This window comes from Varanus komodoensis, unplaced genomic scaffold (assembly GCF_004798865.1).
Source record: "Varanus komodoensis strain SLA01 unplaced genomic scaffold, ASM479886v1 scaffold6_4, whole genome shotgun sequence".
Taxonomy (NCBI): domain Eukaryota; kingdom Metazoa; phylum Chordata; class Lepidosauria; order Squamata; family Varanidae; genus Varanus; species Varanus komodoensis.
Genome location: NW_025336347.1, coordinates 20873820 through 20891063, shown reverse-complemented (window position 1 = coordinate 20891063; position 17244 = coordinate 20873820). Strand labels below are relative to the sequence as shown.

Sequence of the window (17244 nt, the reverse complement as noted above, 5' to 3'; positions counted from 1 at the left end):
GCAGCAGCGCGCCCCTCGATCTCAGCAGCGGGCCCCTCGATCTCAGCGGCGGGCCCCCCAGCGGCAGCAGCGCGCCCCTCGATCTCAGCAGCGGGCCCCTCGATCTCAGCGGCGGGCCCCCCAGCGGCAGCAGCGCGCCCCTCGATCTCAGCAGCGGGCCCCTCGATCTCAGCAGCGCGCCCCCCAGCGGCAGCAGCGGGCCCCTCGATTTCAGTAGTGGCCCCCCCAGCGGCAGCAGCGACAACAGCGGGCCCCTTGGCAGCAGAGTTTCCCCTGCACACAACAGCGGCTCCCGCGGCCGCAGCAGCGGCAGGAGAGGCCCCCCCGGCGGCGGCAGCAGCGGCTCCCCCGAAACGGGCGCCCGTGACAACAGGAGGAGGGGGAGACGCGAGCGGAGGGAGGCTGTGTGAGGTACACCGGGAAGTGCTTCAGTTTTTCTGCGAGGAGGACCAAACTCCGATATGTGCGCAGTGCGATCGATCCCAGGAGCACCGTGCTCACACCATCTTCCACGTGGAGAGGGCAGCCCGGGACTACAGGGTAAGAAGGCGCAAACGCATCAAGCCTTTAAAAACATTGCAAATAGTCTATTTTGTGCCACCCTGTTCATTCTCTCCTTGCCCTTGAGTACCAGAGGTTGTGTGTATGATATAGTATTAAGAGAATAGAACTCCTTGTATTGCTGGGTGGAATTGAGCTCTTATTTTAGTGGACAGTTAGTTTTCAGAGTTAAACTGGCAGTATTCCTCCCCCCCCCTGCCCGCCCACACACACACACACACACACACACACACACACAGAATAAAAAGGGGCACTGTAGAATAGAGAAGCACCTAGAGGGCTTTTCTAGAGGTTAGGTTTATACCTAATGTGTGGTAACTATAAAATACCATACCAGCTGAAAAAAAATGTCTTTTTGAGAGCAGAGTTGCTTAACAAGCTCACAGGAAACGTCAAGAGGATTTTAGTACATTAATCTATAGATGATTGGAGACTATTGGGAAAGAACCTCTTCAGCCTGTTTCTTTTATATTCCCCAAAGTATCACTTTCTTCTAGTTTAAAAGAGGCACTTACCAACCATGGAAGTTTCTGAGAATTACTTTCCTCTCCCAGTATAGTGCTCCCTGTATCTAGCCTTTAAAGCTTGGATATATCATATACAAATGATAAAATAAAATCTACCAGAAAAGAACTTCTCAGAAAATCCAAAGTACACGTTACTAGGTTGGTCATATGCATTCATGCTTGAATGTCCTGATTGATCTTTGCATATTGTTTTGCTGGCTTTTCTAGTGAAAAATATATTATTCTGTTAGATTGCTCTTATTGGATTTAGAAAAGATACTCTAGCCACATATTTATTTATTTAAAACTTTTATACGCCATCCTATACATAAAAGTCTCAGGACAGTCTAACAACAAAGGCACAGCCTAATATCTATGACAATTTATTAATTTATTTGGGGTTGGGTGAGGGGGTTGGCTTTGTAGAATTCATATAGTTAGTTGCTGAAAGCCATGTCAGCCTGAAGAAGAACTTTAGCACAAATCAACAGCCAGTTTCTCCTTTTTGCTGCATTTCAGTAAAATATTTTGTGCTGTTGTATATCCAGAAGGCAAGCCTGCCAGCTCTGAGACTTGTCCAGACTTAGCTGAAGAAAAGCGAGCTAGATTTCTTTAATGTTGGCTTCTTGGGGACATGATTGTTTATTTAAAACTTCAGGGCACAAGTTTTCTGTGAATGGCTTACAATGATACAATTTTATTTAAACAACAATGAAAAACAGCAGCAACCCCCATAGTTATAACTGGGGGAGGGCTGGAGTAAAGCCTTTCTCCAAATCCTGTCTTGTTGAAGCTTGATGTCTCCTTGCCAGAGGTGTGAGGACAGTGCTAGGATGGCCCCCTCTCTTGTACTTGCTCAGTGTGTTGCGTGCCTTAAAAGAGCCATGTGTGGTTAGAATGTTGGGCTAAGTCTCTGTAGATTTTTCCCACTTGGCTATGTAGGTTACTGGATGACTTGGGAGAGTTTCCCTTATTCTGACTTAAGCCACCCAGATCTTTCAGGATAACACGGGAATGAGGTATTGTGTACATCATGTTGCACTATGGGGAGAAGGTGGGATGTAGACAAAATTATACAGATCTAGATACCAAGCTTGAATCCATTAGTTCTTTTCTAGAACAAGACGCTTGTCTCCAGTTTCACCAGTAGTAAGCTGAAAAGTTCAGTTTCACAGAAGATGCACAGTGCTGGCATCTTGATGACCTCTAGCCAAAGCTGTATGCATTTCTTGTATCCATTGACTTGCAGCATATAAACGTAGAATCTGATACTTGCAGAATTAATATCTTGATGCTTGTGAGTTACTTTTAAGAAGCAAATGTTTAGCTTTACATTTGAAGAAATAAATATGAGCATACGCAGCCCATTATGGAAGCTAAAGAAGGGTTGGACTGGACTCCTAGCAGTGCAGCAGGGGAGTAGGGCTTCAGTGTTCTGCATTGTGGAAGCAAATATATACATTCAGCATGTGGAATTTGCTATTTTTTCATGGCTGCAGGGTACACACTGCCTCACAGGACTGTTAAAGAAATCCAACTACTTGCTCTTGCTTAGGATGAAGTTTGGCATACTTCTTTTTTGTTTATTTGTAATGCTCCTTGAGCTGAGTTGTGGAGAAAATGCTTGCCTGAGCCATATTTGCACATCGTTGCAAAGATTCCCAAGTCCTTAAGGCCTCTGGTCCTCTCCCTCCTATCTGAACTGTTTTTATTTGCACAGGAGCGGGTTCAAACTCAACTAGAGATTCTAAAACAAGAGAAGAACACGTTGTGGAGTCAGAAGCTGATTGGAGAGATGAAAATCCAGGAATATACAGTAGGTGGCTTCAGCTGTCGTGTCAAGATGCACAGGGCTTAGGCTTTCTGCCTAGTATTTGTTTTTGGGTGATTTCTGAAACATTTCCCTAAAGGCTATAAGCCTTTCCACTGTCTCCTACAGTGTAATAAAATGCTATATTGAGGATCTGTAGCTGTTGATGTGACCAGGCTCAACCATAACAACCAGTTTCCTGTATATGAGTAGGAGGAAAAGTTACTTCTGTTTTTGAGGATTCTGAACATAGAATCTGTAACATACTGTAAAAAAGGCTCTTTGTACCTGGTTGTGTTTTCATAAAAGCACAAACATATTTCTGTGACTCTTAGTGGCTTGCTGTGGGACAACTAGTTGGCAGTGGAAACAAATACTATGATTTTATCCCACAGCTGGATCCCATATGTTGGGCAAGTGGGACATTTGTCATGGATAACAGCTCTTCATGGAGTGCTGAGCAGGTCCTTGTTTCTGCTGTCACACCCTACTACAGTCTTATCCTCTAGCCAAACTGGCTATACTTCCAAGTCCAAGGATTAAGGAATCGTGAGTTTTAGGCGCTAGACAACAGTAGAGCTTGTTTCCCAGTGCTTCCAGATCCATGTGGAATGTGTTGAAGGGGAAGGAGGTGATGCAGACTCCTGTTGGGACTAGGGAACCTCTTCCACTCCATCCTTGCCTGTTTTGATTCTGCCTTTTTGTCAGATTCTGCCTTGATCCCATATCATCCGTGTCTGCACTGTCCCTTGTGTAGTTTCTTAATACAAACAGCTGGTGTTGGTTACTGTTCTCAGCACTGTAATGGCACTTTATTAAACAACTTATATGCCACCCCATTGCATGAGCCTCGGGGCGGCTTACAATCAAAGTCTGAAGTGTGAAATCAAGTCTCTTTTGATTCTGTTTTGTGTACCCATGAAAGAACTCCCAGACTCTCGTTTCTTATCTTGCCTGTGGCCATTACAGGAGAAGGTCCAAGCTGAGAGGAAGGAGATTTTATCTGAATTTGAGCGCTTGCACCAATTTCTGAAAGATCAGGAGCAGCGCCTGCTAACCCAGCTGGAAGAACTTGATAAACAGCTAGCGAAACAAAAGAATGAATTGATCACCCATATCACAGAAGAGCTTTGCCGTGTTGGTAGAGTGATTGCCGAGATGGAGGTGAAATGTAGGCAGCCAGCAAGCGAATTTTTGCAGGTGAGGCATTGCTATCAAAAGATCTCTCTCTCTCTCTCGCTTTCTCTCTCTCTCTCTCTGGCCTGAAAGTTAAGCCTGGCAATGGGGCTTGTGACTTCCTGGCCAAAACCACAATTGGACAAGACTGAGCTTAGACCTTCTCCCTGCTGCAATTGGCAAAGGGATCTTTTTATTTGTGCGCAGGATGCTGGTGGGGCATGAACATCAGTGGGGCACGGGCTGTAGACTGGCATCAGGACTGCTCTCTTGTGTTGGACCCCCATCAGCTATCCAGTGCGCCCGGGTGCCGTCATTGGCCTCAGCAGATGATGCGGCTGAATTTGACTGGGGACTGGAGGGGGAGGGCTCCGTTGTCTAGCGCATTCCTTGCCATTTTGGAATGCCCTCAGACTGACATCCCTTGTGAAGGTGGCGGGGGCCTCTTCAGTTCAGCTTGTCCTCTTGTGGCCTGCCCTTGGACTTTAGCAAGGGACAGTTGGAGCTCTGTCACTCCTCTCATTGTGGAATGCTATGACACCATAGCACTCTGCTGTTGGCAGATGTACTTCCAGGTCCTTCAGCCTGACCTGAAGGCTGTTGCGAAGCTGGCCTGGATGACCCCATTCCTTCAGGTTCATGTCGGGACACATCGGGTATGGCTGCCATGCAGACCTCTAGTACGTACAGTCATGTTAATATGGGTTCTCTCTTTAAGGGTGTTTGGGTACATGGGTTGCTGCTGTCCTTATGGGACTGTATAAGAGATCGTTCTTAAATGTTCAGCCTTTGGAATAAAGCTGATGACTGCATGCTGTAAAACATAATAATGGCGGGGAGGAAGTATCTTGTGTCTGTAGTGAGCAAGTGGGATTTTTTTTCTCTTTTTTTGGAGGAAAACAAATGGCATTGTGGGGTGTGTGTGCCTGCAAAAAAGCCTGCATTTTCTGGGATCTCCTTAGGGTCTTCCTGTGGTCTGCTCCGTGGTGAACATCAATTATAGCTATTCCAAGGATGGGAGGCTGGTTTGTTTTTTAAAACCGAGCAGCACCTCCTGCGCACTTGATCTCTTGGCACAGAACCATTTTTTAATTATTTTGCAACCAGCTCTCTGATCACAAGCAACAAGGACAAGATTTTTAGGTAACCTGTGACGTGCAGAGAGTCTCTCTGAGGCACTACGGGTGATGGTGAAGAGATGCAGTGATCCTGGGATGGGGAATTGTGGGAGACCCCCTGGAGAGGGGGGGGGTCTCTCCTTCTGGGCCTGGGCTCTTGGGAGCAAGGTGTGGTTGCCTCTCTCGGGCTGACGGAAGGTGCGCTCTCCCTTTGGCAGTGAAGCAGTGTGCCCGCCAAACAGCACGCTTTAGAGCTCACGTGGGCGGCACAGCCAAGGGGTGGAGCTGGTGGCTCCAGGCAAGACACAGCTGGTGAGCAGGCCCTGGAGGGGGCGAAAAGCCAGCCTGCTCACCGGCAGCAAGGGTGGGAGGCCAGTTCGGGGAGGAGAAGGCTGCTAAAAACGCTAGAGCAGCCCTTCTCCTCAGAGAAACAGTTGCAGCGCCAGGGAGAGCAACGTGGCCTGAAGGCTCCCATGTGTAACCGGAGCATCCCCCACCTCTTGTCTTGGAGCAAACACCAGATGTTCCACCTCTGGGATCACAGGTAAGAGCCTGAGGGTGACGGGGGGGCAGGCTAGTTTATCCCTGCCTGGTAAGCACCAGAGGCTAGACCAAAGCTTCCACCCTCATGCCTTTGATAGCGCTCTTGGAGTCCTCCGCAGCCTGAGTCGGGGGTGCAGAGGCATGCTCCCCCTTAGCCTGTGACACGTCCCTGGTGCAAAGCACTGTGGCACTCAGCTCCTTTTTCTTTCTTTTTTTCTCCTCTAGGACATTAAAAAAAACATGAGCAGGTATGTAGTGGTTTCTTCTCCTCCACCCCCCCCCCAATCCGCTGCTTCCAGCTGCCCCAAATGGTTACCCAGTCCTCACCCTCCTCACATCATCGGGTCAAGCAGAGTGGCATACTTGTCGCTCTCCCATGGCCAAGCCACTGCTGCAGAACACAGGCCCAAGGCAGCCTTGAGCTTCCTCTGCCCCCAGGGTGCTCGAGAGCCAGCTCATCCCACTGTGGGAGTAGCCGCAACCCAAAGTGGTGCACCTACTCCCTTTCTTTCAAGCGACATGCATGGCACAAATGCTGAAGCAGGAGCAAGGCTTGCGGGCCAAAAGCCACATCACTTGGTGGGTTGTCATGGAGAATGGCGCTTGTGCGGTCAGGGCCAGCCCCAAAGCATGTTGTTTCTGAAAGTAGGAGTTCAACATGGAGATCCTGGTTAACTTTCCGATTAACATGGAGCTTAATCCACCATGAGTTCTCCAGTGCAAGCATCGTGAAAGCAAATGGGAGTTGTGCCGGTGCTTGTTTAGGAGAACTTCTTGAGGGGCTGTGAAGTTTGCCTGCATCTTGCTCTGCTGTCATTAATGGCAAACAAGTTCTGCCACTTCAGGTATTTGCCTCATTGCCAATTTGAGCTGGGCTTTACAAGTTTTAGGACCAGAACAATATCTAGAACTCTCTGAAATGCTGCTCCTTATGAACACAGGTGATGCAGTAGGACCTAATACTTTGTCCACTTCACTCCTTGGAAGCAGCATAGCAATATTCCGAGCCACTAAAGTAACTGAGCTTTTTTAAATAGGAGTCTTTCTCTAAAAATGCAGGTGTCTACCAGGGCAGTTTCCGTCATCTGATGAAGCGTGTTCCAAGCTGGAGAAGAGACTGGAAGACATCTCTCGGAAAGGAGCAGCTTTGAAGGAAACGCTAAACAGATTCCAAGGTACAGAAAAGCAATGAAGGAAGGCATGGGTGGGGAGGTTAATATATTCTAATTTCTAGGCCAAATTGGCTGGTTAGTGCCGTAAGCATTTCTCCTGTGCTACTAATTATTTACTGTTGCCTCATTTGTAAAAAATTGACCTTATTCACAGAATGGCAGCACAGGTAAGAGAAGCCCTCTAGAAGCCCTTTAGTGCTGGCTTGTAGTGAGGCACACAAAGAAAGGGGATTTCAGAAAGATCTGGTTGAGGGCACGTGCTGTGAGATGAACGTTGTGAATTCATTGCATGGCTCTTAAGCAAGCAGCTCTTTCAGCCTTCATGCCTACCCCCCACTCTTTTTAAGGTAGGTAATAGAAATAATATGCAACAACATTTTGTAGGGTTTGTATAAGGATTACTACTGGGAGGAGAGCTCAGCCCTCTGGCTCAACCATCATATGAATACTAAGTATTGTAGTGTGACAGCTACTGAGAATCATCAGCTTGCCTTTGGCATATGAATTTAGAATATGAAAAATGGAAATACTTATCTTGCAAGGGCTTTTTGAATTCATACAATCCAAAGCCTATTTACACTGGTTACCAATTGAAGTCTGGGCCCAATTTAAGGTGCTGGTGATGACCTATAAAGCACTAAATGGCTTGGGTCCTGGATACCTGAAGGAGCGGCTTCTCCTCTATGAGCCCTCTTGCTCCTTGAGATCTGAGGCAGAGGCCCTCCTCCGGGAGCTGTCCTTGAAAGGGATCAGGAGGGTGACCACCCGGAGGAAGGCCTTCTCTGCGGAGGCACCCCGACTGTGGAATATGCTCCCCAGAGAGGTTTGCCTGGCGCCAACACTTCTTTCCTTTCGGTGCCAGGTGAAAACCTTTTTATACTCCCAATATTTTAATTGTTACATTGTTTTGATTTGTGGTTTTACACCAAATACTGGATGTTGTGATATTTTTGACTCTTATTTTTATTTTTATTCTATTTTATCAATATTGTTGTAAACCATCCAGAGATGTCTGTGATGGGACGGTATAGAAAAGTTTTAAATAAAAAAAAAATCTAAATGCAGACAACCTATGTTTCCCCCAGTGTTTTTAGTGTCTGCGAAAGCCCTCTCTAGACTTGGGCAACTTGATTTAGCAGCGGAAGTGATATGTATCTTGGCGGAATCATACTGGATCAGGTCAAAGGCTTATCTGCTCCATCATCCTTTATCTCCAATGGCCAGCCAGATGCCCATGGGAAACCCCTAAACAGGGCACATGCACAATCGCAGCCTTTCAGGGCTCTTCTACCAGCAGAAATTTGACTGAGGCTGGTCAGGTGGTAGTGATTAAATTGTTCGGGAGAGCAGAGAGTGTCGGCTTAGGACTTTTTTTGGGTTCTTTGAGCTGCAGTGATGCAGTTGGCATGTGGGCTTTTTTAGCTCATAATTTGCTGTTACAACTCCCAGCTTACTCCATGCCGGCGTTGCAGGGCCACCTTGCCATCTAACGGTGCACAATTGTGCTCTAAATGTATTAAAGGGCTTAAGAAAATGTAACAACTTGAATTTCTTTCCTTTCTCTAGATAATATTAGATATGCTGTGGACAAAGGAGAGACTGTGAAAACACTGAATGATAAAGGTGGGTTTCTGAGTTTCTTAGCATTTCTGAGTTTTTAAGTACCTCTTCATTCTGTTCTTGCTTAGCTTCCAATCAAAGCTGCTTCAGACATCCAGATGGGTCTGTCGCCAGGATTTGGTGAGGTGCGGGGGAACCTTGAATGTACTAGTATCTAAAGCGATTGCTTGCTTTTATCCCAGTTTGGATATGACTTGGGGGTGTTTCCAGACAAGCATTTTATTGTACACTCACTGTGCATCACTGGAGATTTCATAAGGGATCCAAATGTCATAGTATTTCACTTGTGTCTCATTTTCCCATTGCTTCTTTGGTATCCTCTCTCACCTGAAAAATATCCATTAAGGAGGGAAATGGAATAGCAGGACATTATCTCTTGATTGCCGGTGTTAGGAGCTGTCTGTTGGGAAGCATCCTAAGCCAAAATAGTGCAGATTACTTACAAATTTTATAAACCTCAACCTGAAATCCTGTTGTAGAGCTTTTCAGCAAAGGACTAGTTATTACTAAACCCTCGGAGGTGGAACAGCATTAAAAGAGATCTGCAAGATATAGAAACTCCTTGTCTAAACTATTAAAAACCCTGCCCAAATTTCCCTTTATGTCTTGAGTTTCATATATTTTGCTCATTTATTTGTTTATAGCCCACCTTGATTCTTGCAAGGAATCTTGCAAGGAATCTAAGGTGGTTTACATGATCCTCTTCCATTTTGTGCTCACAACAGCCTGCTAAGGTGGGTTAGACAACACTTGCGCTTCTCACATCAGATTGCAGCTGTTCAGCATATGCATACTGAGAAATGAAATGTCGTATGTAACAAGCCGGCTTGTTGTGCGTGGCTTGGTGTTCCCAGGCCAAATCGAGGTATTTGGTCTGCAGTACAACTTCACTCTGCTCACGGGCCATATTGATTGCTTGGCTGGTGTGTAGGATGGCAGTGTAGTTGGAGCTTGATAGCTGGTCCCTTTCTTTTCAAACATATGAAGTCGCCTTATGAAGAGTTGGGCTAGTAGAGCTCATGTGGCACAGCCAAGGCCAAGGGAGAGCCAGTGTGGTGCAGTGGTCAAGAGCCTGGGACCGGGACTCAGAGGATCTGGGTTCCAGTCCCCGCTCAGCCATGGAGCCACCTGGGTGTCTTTGGGCCAGTGGCAGACTCCCAGCCCAACCTGCCTCACAGGGTTGTTGTTGTGAGGATAAGATGGAGGAGGAGATGCAAGCTGCCTTGAGCCCTTTGTAGGAAAAAGGCAGGATATAGATAGATAGATAGATAGATAGATATAGATAGATAGATAGATAGATAGATAGATAGATAGATAGATAGATAGAGGCGTGGAGCTGGTGGCTCCAGGCAAGACACAGCTGGTGGGCAGGCCCTGGAGGAGCTGGTGAGGGGCCCTGGCAGAGTCGGCTTGGATGTGCGGCAGTTCCCCAAAGGTCTCAGACTGTTTCGGCTCAAGGGTGGCGACTTGTGCTACTCCACTTGTCGCTGATCTGCAGTTTGCAATCTTCAGCCATAACCCCTGGCAAGAGATGATACCAGTTGCAGTCCAACGACGGGTGGAGGACTGCAAGTTGTCCACTCCTGAAGTGAAACTATCACGTGTTCTTGGGTCAGTTTGCACGTGACTACGCTAAGCTTCTCAGGGTTAATTTACTTTGCAGTGCCTCTGGCTACCATTTTTAATACGGAAGACATGGGTCGTTCTTGGGTTATCCTTCACATAATCTATACGGCCCAGGTGTGCATGATAGGACAAGCCACAGCGTGTACTTACTGTGGCCTGCGTATTCAGCGTGTCATCCGGTGGGTGCTGTGGCTGGATGCCTGAAGAACTGTTGCCAAAATTGTAGCCAGTGATTTGCATCAGATGTAACAAAGCTCAGATGTGTGGAGAGGAGAGGCAAGAAAGGGGAATGAAGTTGCTGAGGTGTATGGAAACAACCCTGTTTTTCTCCGTTTTTCTTCTTGCAGTGAATATGGCTCTTGATGTACCAAGTGCTCTTCTGTCTCTGGACCAAAGAAACATGGGATATGACGAGCCCCGGCACAGGCTGCCTGCCCTGGAATACGTCCCTGATGTGCCAAAAAATTTGGATTCCAGGGCTTTGGTTCTGGGCTGTGATGGATTTACCTCTGGGAGATACTTCTGGGAATTGGAAGTGGGTGATGGGGAATTCTGGGCAGTGGGGGTCACCCGAGATCCTGCAAAGAAAAAAGGGATGATGGACTTCAGCCCAGAGGAGGGGATCTGGGCTGTGGGGCTCTGGAAGGGCCAACACTGGGCTCTCACGTCCCCTGTGACAGCCTTGTCCCTCAGCCAGCACCCAAGGAGGATCCGAGTGTCCCTAGACTATGTGGGGGAGTGTGTGACCTTTACTGATGCAGACACAGACGGCCCCATCTTCACCTTCCCACCAGCCTCTTTCAATGGAGCGCGAACCCACCCCTTGCTGTGGGTTGTAGGGTTCCCAGCTCAGTCAGTGTTCCTGAGACGCATGGGGGTGAAGTACCCAACTGGGGTTCATGAAATGGATGTCCTGAGTCCATGATTTTAACTTCTTAGCCATGGGCCCAGTGGGAAAAAAGAGATACATCTCAAGCCCACTGAAATGGAGCAGAGAGTTGAGCTATTTGGAAGCAAGGAATTGGGAAGTTTTTTCTTTTTAAGTTCTCATGTGTTGGAGGGTATAAGGAGATCTTAGTGCTAAGGTCCCAAGATGTTGCCCTAGGGTATAGCACAAGACCTGGGAAGAGTAGATAAGCAGGCCTTGGCAAACAGCATCTCTCTTAGGACATCCTCCTGTATATAAGGGATTGTCATGACTCCTTTCTAGTAGTAGGCTCAGACTTGTTCAATTTGAAAACTTTTAGCTATTAAAATTTTACCTATATTTTCAGTCTGTTCCGATTTAACTTTATGATTTCATTTTAAAAAAAAATGCCTGCATGCATTTTAGTATTAAAACCTACCAGCTTATGTTCTACAGCAAGAAATGGCTTCACAGTTACACTTCATGGCAAAAGATGTTTTGAATACCATAACAGCCTGTGGTCATTCCTAGCGCAGAGGTGATTATTTTGAATTGAGCATCCTCAGAACTTACGGATACGATAGCTTTTTATCTTTTTCCTGGTTTGGCTGATGATGAAGCTCACGTTTTCTCTTCTGCAGCTAAGGAGATGAAAAGGGCAAATCTTTGCCATGATAAATGGGGTTCTGATTTTTCCTAAAAGTGAAATACACATAGTGTCTTAAAGCTTGTGTTTGAAATCCTAGGGCAATAATTGAGACAACTACATTATGTAAGAACACAGAAACGTGTGTAGTGTTTTCTTCAATACATTTCGCTGTCTGCTTTTGTAGTATCTGACTTTTTCCTCAGTGAGCAGCTTTGTCACCACTGTTGCATCGCATGTTTTTAGAGTGGCTGGGAGCCGCTATCCAAAGAGTGCTGTGCCATTTTTGCACACCGTTTACAAAAAATAAACCTTGTTTTAATGGAGCCAACCTTTCTAGTAGCAGGAAATGTATCATAAAATGATTTAAAATGTATATATGTGATGGAAACTGTTGAGCTGATGGTTTTCATTGGATTGAAGTAGGGTCCACCAGGATTTGTAGGCAAGAGATGGGTGTTATTGGCCTATTGCTCTGTTCACCAGTTGATGCCACAGTTAGTATTGATCTGAGTCAGTCTTACTCCATACTCTGCACTGGTTGCCCAAGAACCAAGAGTAGAGCGGGGCGGTGAATTTGGGGTCGTAGCACATTCCGTTTTGGTGTGATTTTACTGTACTTTTTCAGGGAGCGGAACTCACTTCCTCACTGCTGTCATGTTGCAGTCCAGGGTCAGGCCCCTCCCCACCTTTCTGCTTACCTTCCTTTGGCAGCCTTGCCCACTCCAGGGCCCTTCTTTAAAGCAGGATAAATGTTGTTTATTTTGAGGGAAGTACTCCTTTCTCGTTCAGTCTGGATGCAGGCTTGTGATCACATTGGCTGAGAAGTTGGCCAAGGTGCAAAGTATAACTATGGGAGGACTGTGCTCTCACCCCCCTCCAGACTGGCTCCCATTCTGCTGAGCTGGAGCTGCTGCCTGCTTTATGCCCTGCCACCCCCCTCAAATACCCCTAGACTTTATCCTTTCATATTATTGTTGCATAGCATTTACAGCCTGCCTCCCCACCTTCCTGTGAGGACCCCAAGGTGGCTTACGTTCCACCCTTTTATCCTTATACCAACAACCCTGCGAGGTAGGCTGGGCTGAGTCTGACTGGTCAGAAGTCACCCAGTGGACTTCATGGTCCAAGTGGGGACTAGAACCTGGATCCCCTGCCCAGCACTCGGACTTCCAGACCACACTACTCCAACACGCAGCCGGGGAACATTTTTGGCATTTCTGTACCACCCAGTAGCTGAGGGTCTTTCACCAGTTTACAAGGATTAAAACTTTAAAAAATACATTATAAAGACCAAATACGTATAACCCTACAACACAGAGACACATCTGAAAACAGTTTTACATGAAAAATTCAAGACCTGATTGATGTGGGTTTAATGTAAACAGCCCTGCTGCTTCTGTCATCTCTCTCCACTGCCCTCGCTAGTCTCAGCTGTAACCTTCCCAGACACACAGCCCGCCTCTGTTGGAACTGCAGTGCTCTCTCGGGAAGGATGACTTCTTTGTGGACCATCTAATGTGGCTGCCACCCCCAGGCGCAAATGACTGCATAGTAGGAGTTTGGGTGTAGCTGTCAAAGCAGGTCATATAGCGGTGATGCCGGCCAATCTTCTGGTTACTCTGCTTTCCTTCTCAGCCACCATAACAGCAGTTGTGCACTGGAGAAGACAGCTGGACCTGGCAGATGCTGCCCCATATTTGCACCCTATTCTTGGCTTGTGTGAACTCCAAGCTGCCCCTGTGGCCGATTCCCACTGGGTCATCTGTGTTTGGGCTTGGGGGAGCCAGGGGAACTGGAGGCCAGTGAAGATGAAATAAGATTTCATTCAACTACTCAAATGACGCATCAAGCATTATTTATATTAATACGATGATGCTTAATGTACTGTAGTAACTAGGTGCACTTCCGTCCTGTTATTTCTATACCACTGCATAGCCAAAGCGCTTGGAGATTTACAGTAATACATAAAAACAATACAAATACCATCAATTTAAATCAGCATTAAAAGATTTCAAACAGTTAAAATGCACAGGAGAAATGACAATGGGGGGCAGAGACACACCCTTGAACTCCTGGGTAGCCAAGTAAATCGGGACTTCCACAGTCGCTCTGGGATTGCCATGGGAATAGAGCTAGGTGTTACCTGGAGATCAGCAACAAGCAAACCCAGGTCTTTATATCACTGAGCCCCCTTTTGTGTTACATTAAAAACAGCATGGGAGGCAAATGGAGCGCTGTAGCTGTAGTCAACTGGTCTTGGACAGAGGGGTAATGGTGTATTTTGGCATGCACATCATGGAAGCCCATGGCCATGCCTCCAAAAGTCTACTGGGTTGATACACCTGTATGCATGCAAGCCCAAGCCCTTCCCAAAATACTTTGCTTTATTACAGGGCTCCAATGTACTACTGGCTGTGAGTGGAGCAGCTGCCCCTCTGCACCACTTTGGCAGAGATGTTCTTCCAGAAGGGACTATAACCATCTCTGAAAGCTGACCTCTGAGGCCTGACTTGATTAAACATGTAGCTTGGAATATCATCTAAAAAAAATCTCTAAGGATAGTTATTCTATTTCATATGGCATAGCAGAATGCAGAAGTATTGCATAAAAATCACTGAAACAATAAATTTAAATGTAAAATATAATATAAATTTAAAATAGAGATCGTAAATTATTTTAAAAACATACAATACAATGGATAAAATACAATGATGGATAGAATTAAGTTATGTATGAGCAGTTACTAAAGTGGCTAGGCCGAGTGGTCGAGTGCCTAGGTCATTTGGCCAATGGGCAGAGGCACCCTCAAGATTATGTAGTTCTTACAGGGAGCCAGGAAACCTGAGGATAGTTCCGATCCGGTGTTATGTAGGAATGGGACTCGGGCGACCGGGTTCAGGTCCCTGCTCAGCTGGAGCCAACCGGGTGCCTTTGGGCCAGTCACAGGCTCTCAGCCCAACCTGCCTCCCAGGGTTGATGTGGGGATAAGGTTGAGAGCAGTAGAATGATGTGAGCCACCTTGAAAGGAAAAAAGGCAGGATATAAATAGAGCGCACCTAAATAAGGAGACACGTCCTTAGTTTTCATCAGGACTGTTGTGGGGGAAGGGGGGAGAGGTCCAGCATAACACCCCCCCCCCCACATAGGCACATGCTACAGGTGTGTGGCGAGGCTTATTCAGTCTCTGCATCGCGGCTGATGACTTCGGTTTGGCTCACTCGAAAGTTGCCTTCCGGGCCATTCTCCAGAGTCGGGAGCGTCACCCACAACATACCAACATGTGGCTCCCTGTAGAGGTTCTGTAGCTGACTGCATTCCTGTCATGGAGAATTCGGTTGCCTTGGCCCACTTGGCAGTTTCCATTCTGGAGCACTCCGTTCTGCCCCGGATTGGTTCCGGGCATCGCAGAGTTAATAAAACAATATTGATAATTTTCTGCCCTAAAACACTACTCTCAGGTGTCTAACAAAGATCTTTGTCATTGCTTTAAAATAAAGGGGCCATTCCAGCCCACCGAGTTCCATTTCGGCTTTTACACCCTCCCCACAAAGAGTTGCCAGCTTTTAGGAAGACCAGCTCTCTCTTCTGCTGTCTGGCCAGCCCGAAATCGGGAAACCAAAACTTGCTCAGCTGCTTCGTGCAAACAGCCATGGCTGCAGCCACCTCCACGCACAGGCTCCAAGATGAGCAGTCCTGCTCTCTCTGCCACACGTATTTCACCCAGCCGGTGTCCCTCGACGGCAGACACAGTTTCTGCCGGGGCTGCATCAAGCGGTTCTCAGAGCGATGGGAGACTGATTTCTCCTGCCCTCGCTGTGGCGAAATATCCCCAAAGACGAAGTTCAGGCCGAACAAGGAGCTGGGGATCATTGTAGAAATAGCCAAAAAGAAGAAGTTAGACAAAAACGTCAGTGGGGAACAGGCGTGCGAGATCCACCAGGAGCCTTTGAAACTCTTCTGCAAAGTTGAACAGAAGCTGATGTGTTTCGCATGTGCGGCATCCAAAGGCCAAGCAACGGAGACTTTTGTGCCTGTCGAGGAAGCTCTCGGGCAGTACAAGGTAAGTCTGCAAAGCCATATCCTGGCAGCATCGCTGTAGACAGATGCTTGTTCAGTCAGTTGCTTATGTCAAGGCACTCTGGATTAGCAGCCCGTGAGAATGTACACCCACAGGGAAACCTGTGTTAGGAACCTCTGCAGTTTTATTGGTGAGAACACCCAGGAAACCCCTCTGCAGAGACAAACCTTCACGCCCACCAACTACACGTTTCTAGCACATATACAGAGTGTTTTATACAGAGTGTCTTCTAGTCATGTACACAGGAACAGGGCAGATGATGAGAAAACAATGGGCACATAATATATTCACACAGAGAACAATGTGAGAGATGTGCAGAGGGGACATGAGATAATTGTACAGCAAATATCAATGATTACAGGATATTGACCTGACAGTCAGTAAGGTACATGCATCATTGCAGATCCTGAGTTTGACTTTGCACTTGTAAACGAGAGTGATTGCCATACTGCTAGAAAACACAGCCTGGCAGCTTGCTGCTGCTGGAAGAAGGAAGGTCCCAGTTAACTTTCCTTGGGAGCCAGTTCTGCAGAGGAATGACTTTTTGCAGCTAAATATAGTTAGTGGAGAGTCCCAGTCTCTTAAAAGAACAGATGACTGATAATGCTTGAGGGAACAAAAGGGAGCCTGGCTTGGAATGCTGTTTTTTTTTTTTCCCCCTGGGCAAGAGGAGCAGGGACATTGCAGGTCTGATTTTATATCACAAAGGCAACTATAAGCAACCTTCCTCTATAAGGATTGATTTTGATTTTCCCAACACTTACAGAGTACTATAGAATTCATTGCAATGGGACTGTAAATGTAATTTCCATTGAGGTCTGCTGGTGACTGTATCACAACTTGAGAACAAAAGCTTGCATGCCGAAATCTGCCTCTTATTAGATGGAGATTGCTGATCCCACCCCAGGTTGTGCCTTCAAGGTTCTGGGGGACAATCTAAACTGGTTTTGGGGAGATCATAGGTAGTCAGCTACAAATCTGAGGCTCTTGGCCTCATGTGTGAAAAGAATTGATTTCCGCCCATACAAAGGGATCTTTATATCAAAACCTTAATGTTTATTTCACTCCCGCAAACATGCTTAATGGATAAAGAGTGTGAACTTGGGGTAACATCCCACAATTGCCCAAGACTCAGGATGTGGACTTGCTCAAGTCACTGTCTTGTAGCTGCTCTGCAAGGATGCCGCAGCGGTGGAAACTAGGATGAAATTCTACTTCAGCCATAGACTTATGCTGTGGTCTTGGTTTGCCTGATCTGTAAATTGGAAATGAGTGATCTATTGCCCAGAGTTAGTGTGAACACAATGATGACTGAAGACACCAGCAAGCAAGAAAAAAAGCACTTCTTAACATTCACAGGGGCTGTTCTTGGTTTCACTGTGGGAAGCTTTAGAAATTTCTGCCAACTATTGAGTATAAAGGATCTGTACTTACACAAGTGAAGGCATGTTGACAGCCGGAGTGGTGGTGTTTCTACT

At 46.7% G+C, this 17244-nt stretch overlaps 1 protein-coding gene across 1 annotated transcript in view; it reads left to right on the top strand.

Moving 5' to 3' along the window:
- The window catches only part of LOC123034413 (translation initiation factor IF-2-like), a 13104-nt gene extending 1088 nt beyond the window's left edge, over nt 1-12016 (top strand). Inside the window, exons 2-11 of the mRNA XM_044451736.1 lie at nt 5-540; nt 2788-2883; nt 3847-4077; nt 4617-4733; nt 5016-5159; nt 5659-5715; nt 5940-5962; nt 6774-6889; nt 8453-8509; nt 10480-12016. Coding sequence (XP_044307671.1) covers nt 5-540; nt 2788-2883; nt 3847-4077; nt 4617-4733; nt 5016-5159; nt 5659-5715; nt 5940-5962; nt 6774-6889; nt 8453-8509; nt 10480-11057 — 1955 coding nt within the window. The 3' untranslated portion in view covers nt 11058-12016. The remainder of the gene's footprint in view (nt 1-4; nt 541-2787; nt 2884-3846; nt 4078-4616; nt 4734-5015; nt 5160-5658; nt 5716-5939; nt 5963-6773; nt 6890-8452; nt 8510-10479) is intronic.
- The last annotated feature ends 5228 nt before the right edge of the window (nt 12017-17244 follow it).